This window comes from Hylobates moloch, unplaced genomic scaffold (assembly GCF_009828535.3).
Source record: "Hylobates moloch isolate HMO894 unplaced genomic scaffold, HMol_V3 SCAFFOLD_3, whole genome shotgun sequence".
NCBI classification, from domain to species: domain Eukaryota; kingdom Metazoa; phylum Chordata; class Mammalia; order Primates; family Hylobatidae; genus Hylobates; species Hylobates moloch.
The window spans coordinates 49,669,366-49,688,873 of NW_026652278.1; the positions used below are offsets into that span (position 1 = coordinate 49,669,366).

The 19,508-nt window shown below is 36.9% G+C and overlaps 1 protein-coding gene across 2 annotated transcripts in view; it reads right to left on the minus strand.

Annotated features, from left to right (window-relative positions):
* The window catches only part of PCDH15 (protocadherin related 15), a 1,777,335-nt gene that overhangs the window by 101,754 nt on the left and 1,656,073 nt on the right, over positions 1-19,508 (minus strand). For both annotated transcript variants that reach the window (XM_058436255.1, XM_058436254.1), the window contains one exon: positions 7,265-7,392. In XM_058436255.1, coding sequence (XP_058292238.1) covers positions 7,265-7,392 — 128 coding nt within the window. The remainder of the gene's footprint in view (positions 1-7,264; positions 7,393-19,508) is intronic.

Sequence of the window (19,508 nt, forward strand, 5' to 3'; positions counted from 1 at the left end):
CTGGGAAGCAATGTAAGAGGTTACAAGAAAAGTTCTTGAACTGAGGTAGACCTAACTTTAAATTCCAACTTCACTGGGTATTTGGCTGAGTAATACTAGGAAAGTTATCCAGCCTTACTGAGCTTCAATTTTCCCAAACGTGCAATAAGAAATAACTGCATCTACTGCATAAATCAATGTTTTAATTTACTTGTTTTATTTTAATTGATATCATTTTATTTATTCTTCATTTTATTTATGTATTTAAAGAGTGTAGGCTAAAATAAGTAAATGACATTTCACAGTTCTCAGAAAAATAATAATGACACATAAATCCCAGTTATTATTATGAATTAGGGAATATTTATCCATTAACATTTCTTCAAAGCCCAGCAGAAACAAAAAGTTAATGTTCAAAGGCCTAGCTTCAACTTTCATTCTTCACACAAAAAATTACAAATATTACAAGTATTCACCACTTTTTCTATTTCTTTTTTGTTGACTACACTGTTGCTTTTTTACAGTTCTTTCTATATTCTGGATACCGCTCCTTTGAGATATATATTTTTTAATAGATGTTGTGAGTATTTGCTTTTAACATATTGCTTCACTCAGTCATTTATAGCACCCTTGTTGCAGCAGTCTGCTATTCTGATGTAACCATATTCATCAGTCATTTTTCATTAGTGTAGGACAGGGGTCCCCAACCCTCAGGCCATGGACAACTACCAGTCCGTGACCTGTTAAGAACCAGGCCACACAGCAGGAGGTGAGTGGTAGGTGACTGAGTGAAGCTTCATCTGTATTAATAGCTACTCTTCATGGCTCACATAACCTCCTGAGCTCTGCCTCCTGTAAGATCAGTGGCAGCATCAGGTTCTTATAGGAGCACAAAACCTATCAGGACCTGCGCATGAGAGGGTTCCAGGTTGCACAATCCTTATGAGAACCTAATGCCTGATGATCTGGCACTGTCTCTCATCACACCCAGATGGGACCATCTAGTTTCAGAAAAACAAGATCAGGGCTTCCACTAATTCTACATTATGGTGAGTTTTATCATTATTTCATTACATATTACGATGTAATAATAATAGAAATAAAGTTACAATAAATGTGATGCACTTCAATCATCCCCAAACCATTCCCCACTGCACTCCTGTCTGTGAAAAAATTGTTTTCCACAAAACCAGTCCCTGGTGCCAAAAAGGTTGGGTACTGCTGGTGTAGGACATTTCATTTAAAGAGGTTCAACTAATGTCCTGCCCTAGAGAAGGAGGACTCAGAATTGTGGGGAGGCTTTTTCAACATACAAGGTAATGCAGATTCTGATATGGCCTCCTGGCAGGCTGAGAGGATTAGCATGTTCCCACAATGCGCATCACTGCCATACGGTTGCAACTGGTATTTTATGAAATAAAATGTTTGAAAACACAGTACATAGTCAAGAAAAATAAATTGACTCATATAAATCTTTACTTCTGATCTTGAACATAAGCTTCACATTCATAAGAACTTCAAAGGAATGAATACCAATCAAAAATAGTTTAAAAAAAGTTTTCACATTCTTTCAATAAAAGTGATGCCTTCTCTCCTCTTTTTCTTTACTGTGGTAAAATGTACATAACACAAAACTTAGCATTTCAACCACTTTTCAGTGTACAGTTCATTGATGTTAAGTGTATTCACATTGTTCTGCAAGTATCACTGCCATTCATGCTCAAAACGTCTTCTTCTTCCCAAAAGGCAACAGAGTAGCCATTAAACAATAGCTTCCCATTTACCTCCTCCCACTCCACCCCCAATCCCTGGCAGCCAACATTCTGCTTTCCGTCTTTATGAATTTGCCTACTCTAGGAACCTCATGTAAGTAGAGTCATACAATATTTGTCCATGTCTAGGTTATTTCACAGAGCATGATGTCCTCATCAGATTTTTTCCTTTAGGATAATAATTTCCTTATATGTGTATATCACATTTTTTTATCATTCACTATAGTGAACATATGTTTTTTTTTTTTTTTTTTTTGAGACAGAGTCTCACTCTGTCACCCAGGCTGGAGGAGTGCAGTGGCGTGATCTCAGCTCACTGCAAGCTCCGCCTCCCGGGTTCATGCCATCCTCATGCCTCAGCCTCCTGAGTAGCTGGGATTACAGATGCCCACCACCACGCCCAGCTAATTTTTTGTATTTTTAGTAGAGACGGGGTTTCACCGTGTTAGCCAGGATGGTCTCGATCTCCTGACCTCGTGATCTGCCCGCCTCGGCCTCCCAAAGTGCTGGGATTACAGGCATGAGCCACCGTGCCCGGCCCCATATGGGTTGTTTCTACTTTTTAGTTGTTGTAAATAGCACTTCTATGAACATGGGTGTATAAATACCTGATCAAGTCCTTGCTTTCAATTATTTTAAGTATATAGTAAGAGTGATATTTTAACTGATACTAATTGGATTAAAGACTAAAGAAAAATGAATTGCCATTGGATTTTCTTTTCGCACTCCTCATAATTAAAGTGACTGATTACTTGTCACTAATGGAAATTAACTTGGTAGAACCAGTTGTGACACAGATACCCAGCATGAAACCATAGTAAATATAAATCTTCTCAGATAACTTTTTGTTCTGTGCACTTTTGATACAATTCATGTTCTTAAATGTGACACGAGCATTCAAATTATTGAGCCAGAAATCAAGTATCTACATGTCTGTATATATCTTTGTCCTAGAAAATCCTCAGGAGACCTCCCTTAACAATCACTGCTCAAAAATGACTCACATATCCACATGCAAACCAATCATTTGCAAAGACAACAGGACAGGCATGATTGGCTCCGACCAGTCATTTTTCACCACTTTGGAATAGGCTTCACTTCCCCTGAAGCACATGATCCCCAAAAATAATAGTTAAATAAAACTGAACTTCTGTTAAAGTGTGAGGAAGGAGAAATAGCCAACTAATGGTGTCTACTATACTCAGACAATGTGAGTACATTAAAACCAGAGACTTCACCTAAATTAACTCAGTGGTACAAACAGAATAATTTAAAACTTATCTTCACCTAAATTTCAGATAATTATATTATTTTCCACTCAGTATAGTATAAACGTGAACTGAAACTAAATTAGGTATTTTGTCCATCTAGATTTAATTATAACACATGTTTTTATTTATTTACTTTTTTTTTCGAGGAGGGGTCTAGTTTACTAGAATGTGGCTTCTGTAAGGGTAGAGAGAGCCTATTTTGTTTGCTTCCATATTTTCAGTACAGAGTAAGAACACAGTATATATTTTCTTTAAAAAACGAACTTAGAACAAGTTTTTAAGTATATTAGGTATGCCACTTCAGAGCAGACATACAATTGTCTTTATTATATTATTACTTATATTGGATAATTCACTTCAACAATGTTTTTATTGTATCACTTTACCTGTAGCATATTTTAAAAATAATGCCCCAAATTCACTACTCACCTTTTAAGCTAATATAGCCTTATTCACTGCTATTTCAAAGTCTTATCTTACTTTGTCAATCTTATTCTATGTAACATTTCTTCTTTCCTTTCTTACACAAAGCACATATTTGCATTTAACTTTTATCATTCTGCATTATATCATGGACCAAAAAAAATTAACTTGCATGCATGGTAGATGATCTACCATTACCTAATATTGTATAACAATTGGTAGAAACACCTCTTTCACAATCATGGGCTACTTCCCATTTTTAAAATCATCTTTCCTTCCTTCAAACACCACAGCTGAGCTGGCCCTGATTCAGTGCTGTTTCCATTAATATTTTTGTTGCTCTAAGTATAAAATGAGAAGAACTGCTTAACCCATGCTCTGATTAAATTCTGGAAAGGAGAAGATTCCAGGCTTCAAGGCTAAAGGCAGCAACTGGAATTGTTAAACACTAAGGATTTATTACTCCCTTACCCTCCTAAATCCCTTGTCTCCTATCACTCAAATACGCTCTGCACTTTGTTTCTTCTGGGTTTTGGCTTACTTAGTTTGTTTCCTCTACTTAAACTGTCTTCCTCACATACGTTTCACTTTGGAAAAAAAAAAGATCTAACCACCCTTCTTCAGTGCTGGTCTTAAATTCTTCATCCTCCAGAAAACCTTTATGTTCGTTCACCAACTGAAATATTTTCTTCATTTGAATCCACAAGACAATTTGCGCTCTCCTACTTGACTTTATTATTATAGCATACACTTGCATCAACACATTTTCTCTCTCTCTCTCTCTAAACTTTCTCTCTCTGTGTCTCTCTCTCTCTCCCCCTCTCTGTCTCTCTCTCCCCTCTTTCTCTCACTATTGTATAAAGTACTTAGTATATTATATTGCATGAAGTTGGTTTCCTAGAAAGGACTCCTTTCCCTAGTCTGAATTACACACTGATAGTTTGAAGGGGGAGTGTTCCTTAGAGTTCTCAGTAGTCTGGAGACACAATCAATCCCATCACTGTATACCTCATCACAAGAAGTCCATGCATTCTGTCCAGGGCATATCTCCTCACTCAGATGCTTCTTTCAATGCAATGTCTTTAAACACCTTATTAAGACTCAGTTTCTCACCTGACTTTTACCCTACTACCAAACTTTCCCCAGAATCCCTTGGAAATCACAGACCACCATCAACAAAATCCCCTAAATATTCAACTTTCTCTCTTAGTATTACCTATACTTTTTGATTCCTTCTTTCTCCCTCTACCCCTCCTTGACAAAAGATGCTGCTTTCTGTAGATCTCCCAGTAGTGGCTACCATAATTTATGTAGCACAGAGCCTAGGAGTACAGGGCAAGCATCCTTCTGTCTCCTTTAACACTCAGTCCCAATTCCTCTGAAGTAAATGCCATCAGATAATGCCACCCACTAAATTTCCTTGTTATAGTCATCACATGCCTTTTGAGTAATCTCCTTTATTAATGGACTAGTTTAACATTTGGCTTATCTTTTTTTCCTACATCACACTATAGGATTAGTAACATAAGTGGTGATGTAAAAATCCCAAGGGCATTCGAATCACAGTAGCATTTGACAGTCAATGATTCTCTTTTATCAATCCTGTTCTTTCCAGGGACCTTGCATTTTCCCCGTATTCCTGTCACCTCTTGGCAGCAACATCTCAGTATCCCCAAACCCTTCTTCTCCTGATCTCTAAGTGCTGAAGTTCCCAAAGCTTAGTCTTCATATTTTTTTGTCAAACCCATTTTCTAGGTGATTTCATCTTGGCCCCTTATTTCTCTCTCAAGTCTAGATCAGCATTTGCAAATGCCTTGCCAAGAATTAGGTTTCTGTATTGAAAAAGCCTCACAAACCTTGATTACTGCCATCACAATAGGCAGTGGAGGAGGTATGGGGATCTGTTCAGGACAAAAACCACCAAGTCATTCTTGATTTTTCCTAATGTCCCATGGATGATTCATCAGCAAATCCTATATGTTCTATCCTTTAACCCCCTTCTCAAGGTCTCCATAGCCTATCAACGTCGTTCAAGCTACCATCAAATTTTGCCTGGACTCGTCATGCATTAAACTCTACTTGTCCAAAACACTGTGTTACTCATTCCCGACATCCCCCGTGCACAGCATCTACAATAATATTTTTATATTGGATGATGTCATAACTGTTTAATTTATTCAAAAGCTTTCTTTCCAACACGCCTAGAACAAATCCCATATTCTAGCCCTAGGTACATTTCTGATCTCATTTCCTACCAGACTTTTTCATTCACACTAGCCTCCAGCTCCCTGTCTACCTTTAGGGCTTTACAAAGAAATCCCAGAATGCTGCTCACTTAAGAATCCATAAGTCTTGATCTTTTCCTTTATTCAGGGCACTGTTTCAGTTTTATCCAAAAAGAACTATCTTAACTTTCTTATCTAAAATTGCACCACTCTCATTCTTCCCTTATCAAACTTTTTTGTTTCCTTAGAATTTATCACTACATAACTTACTGATCTATTGATTTCTTCAACTAGTTTGTCTGCATTACTCGGGTGGAAACTTTGATTGTTTGTTTGTTTGCTTTGTCAATTGCTCTACATCAAACTTCTAGAACAGTGTTTCGCACATTATAGGTACTCAAACATATTTGACTAAATGATAGAACTAAATCAATTAAGAGTTAATGAGACTAAAATATAAAATAAGATAAAAATCAGCTACAAAGGATTCCTACTTGTGCATAACAACATAAATTAAATATAACGAGTGACAGATTTGTGGACTACTTTTAGTTAAACTGGTGATTCAGGTCAGGGGTCTGTACTTGGCATAGTGGAAGAGATATTTTGCAAGCCTAACCCAATTAGGTTGAATTTTTTTCTTACTAAGAGTGTTTGATAGGTGATAAAACTACACGTAAGAAGAGCTCTAATCATGGTGCTCCTGGTAATAGGAAATGAAAGGCAATTACTCATGTGCAAAACTAGAAGCAATCAAAAGCTAGATTTGCCAGAGATGTTTAGGTCTTATGTGCAATTTACAGCTATTTACAAGTTAACCATTGAAATGCTGTCCAAAATTAACTCTGCAATTGAGAATCCAAAATGTTAACATCTAAAGTTTTTCCTCAGTAAAATTCAATCTTTAAATTTTTTTCTTAGTAATAAAACATTAGTAATACACAGTTGATTACAAATAGTCATAAACATTTGATTATAAACAATTATAATAGTAATTAGTAATAAACATTTGATGATAAATAAAGAAAAAAATTGAAAACTTACAACTTTGGTCTTAGATACTGCATTTTTGAAATTCCAAGTAAGCCAACATTCTCTGAGACATCAAGGTTTTTGTAACTTTTAGTAAAGTACTAAAATTGGTAGTGTTTTTTTTTACTTTCATTCAATCAGCATTTAGACTTCAAAATTTCAGCAAAAAAATGGTTAATTTATTCCACTATTTCTTCTATTAGAAGTGGTAATTTTATATTTGTCATTAGAGATTCCATTTTGAGAATCTTTTGAGTTATCCTACTGGAGGAATACAAACCATTAAGAAAAGATATACATTTCAACATCTTATCCAATGTAAAACATCATAAGTATTTTGTTACCATTTTCATAGTAAAATGAAACTCAAAAAGTTGCTTAGTGTTTACCTGATATAATCTGTATTGAGTTTAGATAACTAAACTAATATAGCTCCAAGTTTCAGGCTTTTGTTTATACAGCATAAGTATGCAGTTAATGCAAACTATAGAGTTACAGCTTATCTGCAAAACCTGAGCTTTTCTTTCATTTTAGTTCTGTATATTAACATAATTCCTCATACCTTCACTCTGAGTACAGAAGTAAACATTCTTGCATCTTCAGATACACCTCCGATGTAAAATTTTTTCTGAAACACTGGGGGATGATTATTTTCATCCTGAATCTCAATGTATACTTTAGCTGTATTGCCTGGAGGACAAGAAATGATACATTTTTTATTGGTGGTTATTCATGGGGGAAAAAAACGCAGTGAAGTAAATACTTGCTGCACTTTTTTTTGGAAACATTGAAAATAAATCAAAAGCCATTTCTAGATGCCATGCCTAGTACCCCCAAATTCAGGGGACACTGATAATGATGCTTCTGGTATAAAAATGTTAAGTTGCTGTTATTTCTTTTAATTACGATGTCCTGGTAATTCATTTTACTTGATTTAATTTGGCACTAAAATACTGCACCCTGTTAATTTTAATGAAACAACTCAACTGTTCATGTTCACAAACACTTCACACAGAATACCAGTTATACCAAAGGGACACAAATATATAAACCCCTTATGAAATAATAGAAACTGCCATAAACTATTATATGGATATATATTTATTCTTAAGTATAAAATCAGCAATGGCATTTCTTTAGCTTAAAATTGTACAATAACATTTATGTTTTAAGACTAAAAGCAACAGTGTTTGGGTGAGGTGTTTATTTCCACAAATGGAAAACAAGTTTTATCATGCCTTGGAAACTGTCAATGTTAGAGGCTAACATTCATTGAAAACAATGGAGCTGAAGATATGATTATGACTCATAAATGCTGCATTTTGCCATGTAAGTAACAGTAAATGTACCATAAATGATACATGTCATCATCAAATGTTAGAACCTCCCTCAAATCATTACACCTTTAATGAGAAATGTGGTACTTGTCACTAGTCCAATAATGACCTTTTAAAAAACAATTTAATATATATAAAATAACTTATAAACCAAATAAAATGGGAAATAAGTGGCTATTCATTTTGTAAAAAAAGATTCAAATAAGTATTGCTAATGTATTATATAAGTCAACTTTTCTGATTCATTTCAGTTATGAACAAATACATGGCAATTAATGTACATACTATTTATCAAGGATGCCCTTATTTTGGTGTTTTACCTGTGTTTAATGCCTCCTGTACAATTTTAAGTAATTAACACCAGGCTACTTGCAGGGTACATCATGGGCATACATTTGTATTTGTTGAATAAATTAATGAATGAATAGCTTGTATTAGTAAGAACTTAGAAAAGTCTTTTTTTTTTTTTTTTTGCTTGCCCTTGGAAAGGTCAGAGAGAACAGTGAGTTAACCTCAAGATTTTGCTCCTATCCTGCTGCTACTCATTCAGCTTTTCTCTATTTGTCATCTGTGACCTGGAAGAGGTAGAATCAAGAGGAAAACCGTGCTAGTGCAACAGATTAGAGAACCAGCAGCAAAGTAGGGCTAATAGCAGATTATGCTTCTCTATCCTGCAGTGCCAGGGCTCTGACTTATACCCTAGTCAGCCACCACAAATCAGAATTCATCCAAAATGAAATCATTTTTAGTTTAGTAGCAGACCATTTTTATCTCTAGAATAAAAAATGCTAACAGCTCTAAATTTAAAAATAAAAAGGAATTTTAGAATATATCACCTTTCCAATAACTTCTTTCCACTTTCATTCAGAAACATATACAATTCAAACGTGCTATTTCTTTTCAGAACTCTTAGAGTGACAGAGGTCTCGGAAAAATACTGATGATGTATATTTTCTTCTTTAAATGGGATGAGTCATTTAAAATGTTATACAATTTGCAACGAACAAGAACTTTGTCATGACCTGTTCCCTCACCTCCCAAACCTAACTTCGTATCTGGATGGTAACCAAATCCTACATGTCAGCCTCATAAGCAGGTAAATCAATGCCTAATAAATATATCTTGTGTCATTTTTCTCTCAACTCCACAGCTGCCCATATACTTAAGTCTGTTGCTGTCTCACCTGAGTGACTAAACATCATCTGCTCCCGTCATGTCTTTCTAATGTGTTCTGCACTCTGATATAACAAAGACATCACAAAATACAAATAGGATACATTAAATCAAATGTTAAACCAACCACCATTCATATGTACATTTTTTTCTTTTTCTTTTTTTTTTTTGAGATGGAGTCTCCCTCTGTCGCCCAGGCTGGAGTGCAGTGGCACGATCTCGGCTCACTGCAAGCTCCACCTCCCAAGTTCACGCCATTCTCCTGCCTCAGCCTCCCGAGTAGCTGGGACTACAGGCATGTGCCACCATGCCCAGCTAATTTTTTGTATCTTTAGTAGGGACAAGGTTTCACCGCATTAGCCAGGATGGTCTTCATCTCCTGACCTCGTGATCCGCCTGCCTAGGCCTCCCAAAGTGCTGGAATTACAGGCGTGAACCACCGCACCCGGCCTCATATGTACATTTAACAGAGACATTAAAAAATACAAATAGGATACATTGAAGCAAATGTTAAACCAACCACCATTCATATGTACATTCTATCATTTAATTGTTTCTTCAAATATTCATTGTAACTTTTGAGGGACTGCCATGTGTTAGCTACTCTGGTTACTGCTATGTGAAATAAAATATAAAATATATAATCTTCAAAACATAAAAAAATTATATCAAACTAGCATAAAATATAAGGTTCTTAATAATCTAACATGGTTATTTGGTTTTATTTTACTCTTCTCTCAATTTTATTATCATTGACAGATATTGTGAGCAATTTTGTGGCTGTAACTGTGTGTGTACATACACAACCCCAAACCCCTCATAGACACACACACACACACACACACACACACACACACATGCATGCACAAAAACCTACAAGCTTTACGAAGTCCTGAAGAATAAAGAAGGGTATTATAAAGTACATGGACTCTATTACAGGAAGAACTTTAAGAAACTCATGATTTTGAGCTATCAGATTACTCATTTTGTTTTCAAAGAATATCACACTAATCCATTTTTTAATTTACAAACACATTTTAATACATTTTAATGGATGTGGTGAATTTTTCACCATATCCTCAAAAAGTCTATGACTAGGCAAGTAACTTAGTGGTATAGTCTATAGAAGAATAACTTTATTTGCCCCTTGTTTACTGAAAGCTAGGGGGCTTTCTTTTGTAAGTCAGGTATTTATTTAGGTGTGTTCATATGTTTGATTAAATAAGTACTAACAATTCTTTTTTTTTTTTTTTTTTTTTAAGATGGAGTTTGACTCATTGCCCAGGCTAGAGTGCAATGGCGCGATCTCGGCTCACCACAACCTCCACCTCCTGGGTTCAAGTGATTCTCCTGCCTCAGCCTCCCGAGCAGCTGTGACTACAGGCATGCACCACCGTGGCTGGCTAATTTTTTGTGTCTTTTTAGTAGAGACGGGATTTCTCCATGTTGGTGAGGCTGGTCTCGAACTCCTGACCTCAGGTGATTCACCCACCTCAGCCTCCCAAAGTTCTGGGATTACAGGCATGAGCCACCATGCCTGGCTGACAATTCTTTTTTTTTTCTTGAGATGGAGTCTTGCTCTGTCGCCCAAGGCTGGAGTGCAGTGGCGCGATCTCGGCTCACTGCAAGCTCCGCCTCCTGGGTTCACGCCATTCCCCTGCCTCAGCCTCCCGAGTAGCTGGGACTACAGGCGCCCGCCACCATGCCCAGCTAATTTTTTGTATTTTTTAGTAGAGACGGGGTTTCACCATGTTAGCCAGGATGGTCTTGATCTCCTGACCTCGTGATTCACCCGCCTCGGCCTCCTAAAGGGCTGGGATTACAGGCGTGAGCCACCGCGCCCGGCCGCCTGGCTGACAATTCTTAAAAATATCATGTGTATATTCATATACATACTTATATGTATACTTTGTGCATATAAGTTTAAGATTCAAATACCAAATTGTTCCTATGAAAGCTCCTTTGATTCAGTGGCCTGTATCAGATATTAAGTGGTTTGTGGGAAAAGGGCCTATGGATAACCCAAAATATGATTATATAACCTGAACATAATGGGGAGAGATGATTATACTTAATTATAATATTTTAATTAAATGATATTTATTTATATGAAAATTAATGACTATACAATACAAAATTCCAGAATACTTCACAACCAGCACACCAACAAAAACTTAAGAACATTGTTTAGACTTAAAAGAACTTATACATTTATTTATTTTAAAAAGCCACGATCATTTAGTTCTTTTCACAAAAGAAACAGCTATGTGTTTTATAACAATACTGTATCATGAATTTTGAAATTTATGATGTTTGCTATATAGCTAATTATGTAGGATAGTTTGTAACAGTCAACCAAAAATAAAGTTGTGAAAAAGGTGTTTTCATTAAGTTTGTGACTTAGATGTTAGAATAAAATTGTTAATTTTTAGTTTCCATAATGTAAAATAGACTAGTCTTTTTTTCCTTCTCCTTGATAATTTTAGGCAGTTGTTATGTATCCCTCCTTTGAAATGCTATAGTGCATTAAAAATGTTTCTTTCTATAAATAACCTTTCCAGAGCTTAGTTTACATTGCATTTAGTTATAAGCATGATTTTATTCTTATTAGATTTCAATATTCTTAAAGATGGAAATTGTATCTCCTACATCTATCAGTACTATAATGCCTCGGTTTGTAGGTAGTTTTTCCCCTCAGATATTATTGTAACAGAATTTCTTAATTTTTGCTGAACAAAAAAGCTGATATTCAATTAATTTGTTAGTTTTCTTTGATTATAATCATGAGATTGTGATTAACTGAAACAAAAAGTTAACTCTTAGAAGAATATGAGGGAGCTCACTAAATCAAAGTGAAGTCCAAAAAAGCCTTTTGGTAACAAAATAATCAGGAAGTTGTACAGCCTTTAAAGCAGCAGCAGTTTGATTTTCTTGCAGATGAAATAACAGCAAACTCTGTTCTTTTATATTATTTTACCCTACCCCTTATTTTTTTTTTTTTTTTTTTTTTTTTTTTTTTTAAAGAAACAAACCAAAAAACAACCCACAAGACTTAAGAATCATACCCTGGGGACACATTACCTGACTGTCCTAGTTTGGGTCATGTGCTTGCTCCTTGTCTCAGGAAGGAGAAGTCACTAGACTATCCACTTGAGAAGTCACTGGGACAATTATAAGAAATTGTAGTGTGTCTACTTAAAGAATGTAAAATAAATATTGGCCAATAAAAAAGGAAAAGCAAATAAGTATACACCTATAGTTTTGACTTTTTTATTCATGTGTATACAATGTACATGACATCATCAATTTCCTTGGCTCACATGCTTCCCCACTAAGGATTGTACCATGTTCTTCCACCAAATTTGGATATTGGTTATTTCAAGGCATAAGCTTGGAAGCAACTCTGATTTAAATTCTTTTAAGATAGCCTGCTTTTTACCTCCTTGAGTATTTACAAAAACTTTTTTTCCATCTTGTATCCTTTATTTAATGTAGACATCAAACACATAACAAAAGAAAGATGCTAGAAAGAGAAAGGAAAGCACCATGATAAAACAGACAGAAAAATAATGTTAAGGGACCAACAGTCGTGCCTAATATCCTAGTATTCCCCTCCAGTCTCCCTTCTGGCTCATCTAAACAATGCAAGTATTGGAAAGAGAACCACAAACAGTGAAAGAAATTACAAAGTAGGCAAAAGAGTTATTTGCAAAGTGTTTTGGTTAAGAGACATTATAATTTTTTTGTATGCTTTGGGGCACCCTGCCTTATTTTTCTTCCATTATTTTTTTTTTCTCCAATTTTCCATAGGAAAATCTTTTCTTTGGCCAGAACTTTCGGCTTTAGTAAGCCAGAAGTTTTCAAAATGACTCCTGAGGTAAGAAAAGGTGAGATACCTTCTTGCAATGTTTTAAAGAAAGAGAAAATAATAATTTTATGTAGTCAAGCTCAAGGAAAAATGTAAGACTTAGTATAGTTACCTCCTTGAATAGCACTTCTGTTCTATTTTAGACATTTAAACATGGTAGAAGGAGTTCAGAAGAGTGATTTTAAATACCCATTAACCTCAACTTGACTCTATGATTTTTAAGACCAAATTTAGTTTGATTTTTCCCTTCCCTTACTTTCAATAATCAATACTGTGATGTTAGTTTTTTCTTTTTAGGAAGGCCCTATTATCCTCAAGATGAACCATTTCATTTATCCACATGACTAATCTAGTGCCTACACTGCACTGGATTTTCAAAGAAAGCCTTACTGAATAAAAAGCCAATGAGTTAAAAGTGTTCTCAACTGTGATCAATTTGGCTGCTCTAGAGCCATTTTTGGTAGTCACAACTCTGTGCATAGGGGAAGGTAGTGCTACTGGAATTAAATGAGTAGACGTTAGGAATGCTGAGAAATATTCTGTGATGAACAGAACAGGCTCTTACCCCAAACAAACAAACAAAATATTCGGGCCAAAATGTCATTAGTGATGAGGCTGAGAAATCCCAAGTTAAGTAAAAAGAGAAAGAAGAATTAGATGACTTAAGATAAAATGAAAATTTCCAAAAAACTATAGTAATACCCTCTCCTCAATCCATCTGCATGCACATGCCTTTAATGTGGAACTTATCAAAATATGCTGTAATTATCTGATCACACGTTGGTTATACTCTTTCTTGACTGTGTCCTATAAAGTCAAGGGCTCAAGCCTGTTTACTTCCACTACTGTCACTGCCTTCTGGCCTCTGTTCCTGACATTCTCTCCATCTAAAATATTCTTAATTCCAAGTCATTTCTCTAGTCATTGCCGGTAAATATACATCATAGAAATATTTATTCCTGTACTTGGGAATGCAGGAGTTTAGCCTGATTAAAAAACATACACTAGACTATATTTTCCTCAAACCTTAAAGGAAAGGACTGTGTTTTTCTTATTGTTATGTATCCTTCTTGCCTAGCACATTAAATGATTTTTTAAATTGTTATCATGGTAAATGATTTACAGATTCTTCAAACAGTCCTATTGCAGAGAATTTTTTAAATGCTTGCAATACCAGATTTATATTTTTTAATTTGTTGGTATCAAGAGATTGAAGTCAGTTCCTCACTTTAAAAACATACAAACAATTTTTTATGCTGTTTTTCTTTTAAGACAATTTTTGTTTATGCTTTACAGGTAAATTAATTATGGAAGCATTGTGACTTCCACATAGTAGGTGATATGGTTTGGCTCTGTGTCCCCACCCAAATCACATCTTGAACTATAATCCTCAGGTATCGAGGGAAGAACCTGGTGGGAGGTGATCAGATCATGGGGGCAGTTTTCCCCAATGTGTTCTCATGTAGTGAGTTTGCACAAAATCTGATGGTTTTATAAGGGGTGCTTCCCCCTTCACTCTCTCTTTCCTGCTGCCTTGTGAAGAAGGTACTTGCTTCTCTTTCCCCTTCCATCATGATTGTAAGCTTCCTGAGGCCTCCCCAGCCATGCGGAACTGTGAGTCAATGAAATCTCTTTTCTTTATAAATTACCCAGTCTTGGTTATTTCTTTATAGCAGTGTGAAAACAGACTAATACAGTAGGTGTTCAATAAATGTTAAATTAAATTGTAATTGCTACCACTTCACTACTCCCAAGTGTCCTCTTAAATAAAATAAATTATTTTATTCCTGTAAACTAAATGAGGCAACAGATTTTTAAGCATTTAAAAATCATAATAACAGACACCCCCATTCCAAGATGGCTGAATAGGAACAGCTCCAGTCTGCAGTTCCCAGTGTGACTGGTGCAGAAGACGGGTGATTTCTGCATTTCCAACTGAGGTACCTAATTCATCTCACTGGGACTGGCTGGACAGAGGGTGCAGCCCACGGAGGGCAAGCTGAAGCAGGGCGGGACATTGCATCACCCGGGAAGCAAAAGGGGTCGGGGGATATCCCTTTCCTAGCCAAGGGAAGTTGTGACAGATTGTACCTGGTAAATGGGGGCACTGCCACCCAAATGCTGCGCTTTTCCAATGGTCTTAGCAAATGGCACACCAGGAGATTATACCCGCACCTGGCTCAGTGAGTCCCATGCGCACGGAGCCTTGCTCACTGCTAGGGCAGCAGTCTGAGATCGATCTGCGAGGCAGCGCCTGGCAGGGGGAGGGGTGTTCGCCATTGCTGAGGCTTGAGTAGGTAAACAAAGTGGCTGGGGAAGCCCAAACTGGGAGGAGCCCACTGCAGCTCAACAAGGCCTGCTGCCTCTGCAGACTCCACCTCTGGGGACAGGGCATAGCTGAACAAAAGGCAGCAGAAACTTCTGCAGACTTCAATGTCCTGGTCTATCAGCTCTGAAGAGAGCAGTGGTTCTCCAAGCATGGTGTTTGAGCTCTGAGAACAGACAGACTGCCTCCTCAAGTGGGTCCCTATCCCTGTGTAGCCTAACTGGGAGGCACTTCTGAGTAGGGGCCAATTGACACCTCATACAGGCAGGTGGCCCTCTGGGATGAAGCATCCAGAAGAAGGATCAGTTAGCAATATTTGCTGTTCTGCAGGCTCCGCTGGTAATACCCAGGCAAACAGTTTGGAGTGGAACTCCAGCAAACTCCAACAGACCTGCAGCTGAGGGACCTGACTATTAGAAGGCAAACTAACAACAGAATAGCATCAACATCAACAAAAAGGACATCCACACCAAAACCCCATCTGTAGGTCACCATCATCAAAGACCAAAGGTAGATAAAACCACAAAATGGGGAGAAACCAGAGCAGAAAAGCCAAAAATTCTAAAAACCAGAGCATCTCTTCTCCTCCAAAGGATCACGGCTCCTCACCAGCAACGAAACAAAGCTGGATGGAGAATGACTTTGATGAGTTGACAGAAGTAGGCTTCAGAGGGTTGGTAATAACAAACTTCTCCGAGCTAAAGGAGGATGTTTGAACCCATCGCAAGGAAGCTAAAAACTTTTAAAAAAGATTAGATGAACGGCTAACTAGAATAAACAGTGTAGAGAAGACCTTAAATGACCCGATGGAGCTGAAAACCATGGCACGAAACTACATGACTCATGCACAAGCTTCAATAACCAATTTCATCAAGTGGAAAAAGGGTACCAGTGATTGAAGATCAAGTTAATGAAATAAAGTCAAAAGAGAAGTTTAGAGAAAAAAGAGTAAAAATAAATGAACAAAGCCTCCAAGAAATATGGGACTATGTGAAAAGACCAAATCTATGTTTGATTGGTGTACCAGAAAGTGATGGGGAGAATGGAACCAAGCTGGAAAACACTCTTCAGGATATCATCCAGGAGAACTTCCTCAACCTGGCAAGACAGGCCAACATTCAAATTCAGGAAATACAGAGAACACCACAAAGATACTCTTATTCCAAAATTGACCACAAAGTTGGAAGTAAAGCAAATGTAAAAGAACAGAAATCACAACAAACTGTCTCTCAGACCACAGTGCAATCAAATTATAACTCAGGATTAAAAAACTCACTCAAAACTGCACAACTACATGGAAACTGAACAACCTGCTCCTGAATGACTACTGGGGAAATAACAAAATGAAGGCAGAAGTAAAGATGTTCTTTGAAACCAATGAGAACAAAGACAAAACCTACCAGAATATCTGGGACACATTTAAAGCCGTGTGTAGAGGGAAATTTATACCACTAAATGCCCACAAGCAGGAAAGATCTAAAATTGACACCCTAACATCACAATTAAAAGAACTAGAGAAGCAAGAGCAAACAAATTCAAATGCTAGCAGAAGGCAAGAAATCAGAGCAGAACTGAAGGAGATAGAAACACAAAGAACCCTTCAAAAAATCAGTGAATCCAGGAGCTGGTTTTTTGAAAGATCAACAAAATTGACAGACTGCTAGCAAGACCAGTAAAGTGTTACACCATCACAAGACTAAACCAGGAAGAAGTTGAATCTCTGAATAGACCAATAACAGGCTCTGAAATTGAGGCAATAATTAATAGCCTATCAACCAAAAACAAAGTCCAGGACAAGACAGATTCACAGCCAAATTCTACTAGAGGTACAAAGAGGAGCTGGTACCATTCCTTCTGAAACTATTCCAATCAATAGAAAAAGAGGGAATCCTCCTTAACTCATTTTATGAGGCCAGCACCATCCTGATACCAAAGCCTGGCAGAGGCACAACAAAAAAAGAGAATTGTGGACCAATATCCCTGATGAACATCGATATGAAAATCCTCAATAAAATAGCGGCAAACCGAATCCAGCAGCACATCAAAAGCTTATCCACCACGATCAAATCAGCTTCATCCATGGGATGCAAGGCTGATTCAACATATGCAAATCAATAAACGTAATCCATCCCATAAAGAGAACCAACAACAAAAACCACATGATTATCTCAATAGATGCAGAAAAGGCCTTCGACAAAATTCAACAGTCTTTCATGCTAAAAACTCTCAATAAACTAGGTATTGATGGAACATATCTCAAAATAATAAGAGCTATTTCTGACAAACCCACAGCCAGTATCATACTGAATGGGCAAAAACTGGAAGCATTCCCTTTGAAAACTGGCACAAGATAGGGATGCCCTCTCTCACCACTCCTATTCAACATAGTGTTAGAAGTTCTGGCCAGGGCAATCAGGCAAGAGAAAGAAATAAAGGGTATTCACTTAGCAAAAGAGGAAGTCAAATTGTCCCTGTTGGCAGATAACATGATTGTATATTTAGAAAACCCCATTGTCTCAGCCCCAAATCTCCTTCAAGCTGATAAGCAACTTCAGCAAAGTCTCAGGATACAAAATCAATGTGCAAAAATCACAAGCATTCCTATACACCAATAACAGACAGAGATCCAAATCACGAGTGAACTTCCATTCACAACTGCTACAGAGAGAATAAAATACCTAGGAATCCAACTTACAAGGGATGTGAAGGACGTCTTCAAGGAGAACTACAAACCACTGCTCAATGAAATAAAAGAGGACACAAACAAGTGGAAGAACATTCCATGCTCATGGATAGGTAGAATCAATATTGTGAAAATGGCCATACTGCCCAAGGTAATTTATAGATTCAATGCCATCCCCATCAAGCTACCAATGACTTTCTTCACAGAATTGGAAAAACTACTTTAAAGTTCATATGGAACCAAAAAAGAGCCCACATAGCCCAGACAATCCTAAGCCAAAAGAACAAAGCTGGAGGCATCACACTACCTGACTTCAAACTATACTACAAGGCTACAGTAAGCAAAACAGCATGGTACTGGTATCAAAACAGAGATATAGACCAATGGAACAGAGCAGAGCCCTCAGAAATAACACTACACATCTACAACCATCTGATCTTTGACAAACCTGACAAAAACAAGAAATGGGGAATGATTCCCTATTTAATGAATGGTGCTGGGAAAAGTGGCTAGCCATATGTAGAAAGCTGAAACTGGATCCCTTCTTTACACCTGATACAAAAATTAATTCAAGATGGATTAAAGACTTAAATGCTTGACCTAAAACCATAAAAAACCTAGAAGAAAACTAGGCAATACCATTCAGGATATAGGCATGACTAAAACACCAAAAGCAATGGCACCAAAAGCCGAAATAGACAAATGAGATCTAGTTAAAATAAACAGCTTCTGCACAGCAAAAGAAACTACCATCAGAGTGAACAGGCAACCTACAGAATGGGAGAAAATTTTTGCAATCTACCCATCTGAAAAAGGGCTAATATCCAGAATCTACAAAGAACTTAAACAAATTTACAAGAAAAAATCAAACAACCCCATCAAAAAGTAGGTAAATGATATGAACAGACACTTTTCAAAAGAAGACATTTATGCAGCCAACAGACACATGAAAAAATGCCCATGATCACTGGTCATCAGAGAAATGAAAATCAAAACCACAATGAGATACCATCTCACACTATTTAGAATGGCAATCATTAAAAAGTCAGGAAACAACAGATGCTGGAGAGGATGTGGAGAAATAGGAACACTTTTACACTGTTGGTGGGACTGTAAACTAGTTTAACCATTGTGGAAGACAGTGTGATGATTCCTCAAGGATCTAGAGCTAGAAATACCATTTGACCCAGCGATTCCATCACTGTGTATATACCCAAAGGATTATAAATCATGCTACTATAAAGACACATGCACACGTATGTTTATTGTGGCACTATTCACAATTGCAAAGACTTGGAACCCACCCAAACGTCCATCAATGATAGACTGGATTAAGAAAATGTAGCACATATACACCATGGAATAATATGCAGCCATAAAAAAGGATGAGTTGATGTCCTTTGCAGGGACATGGATGAA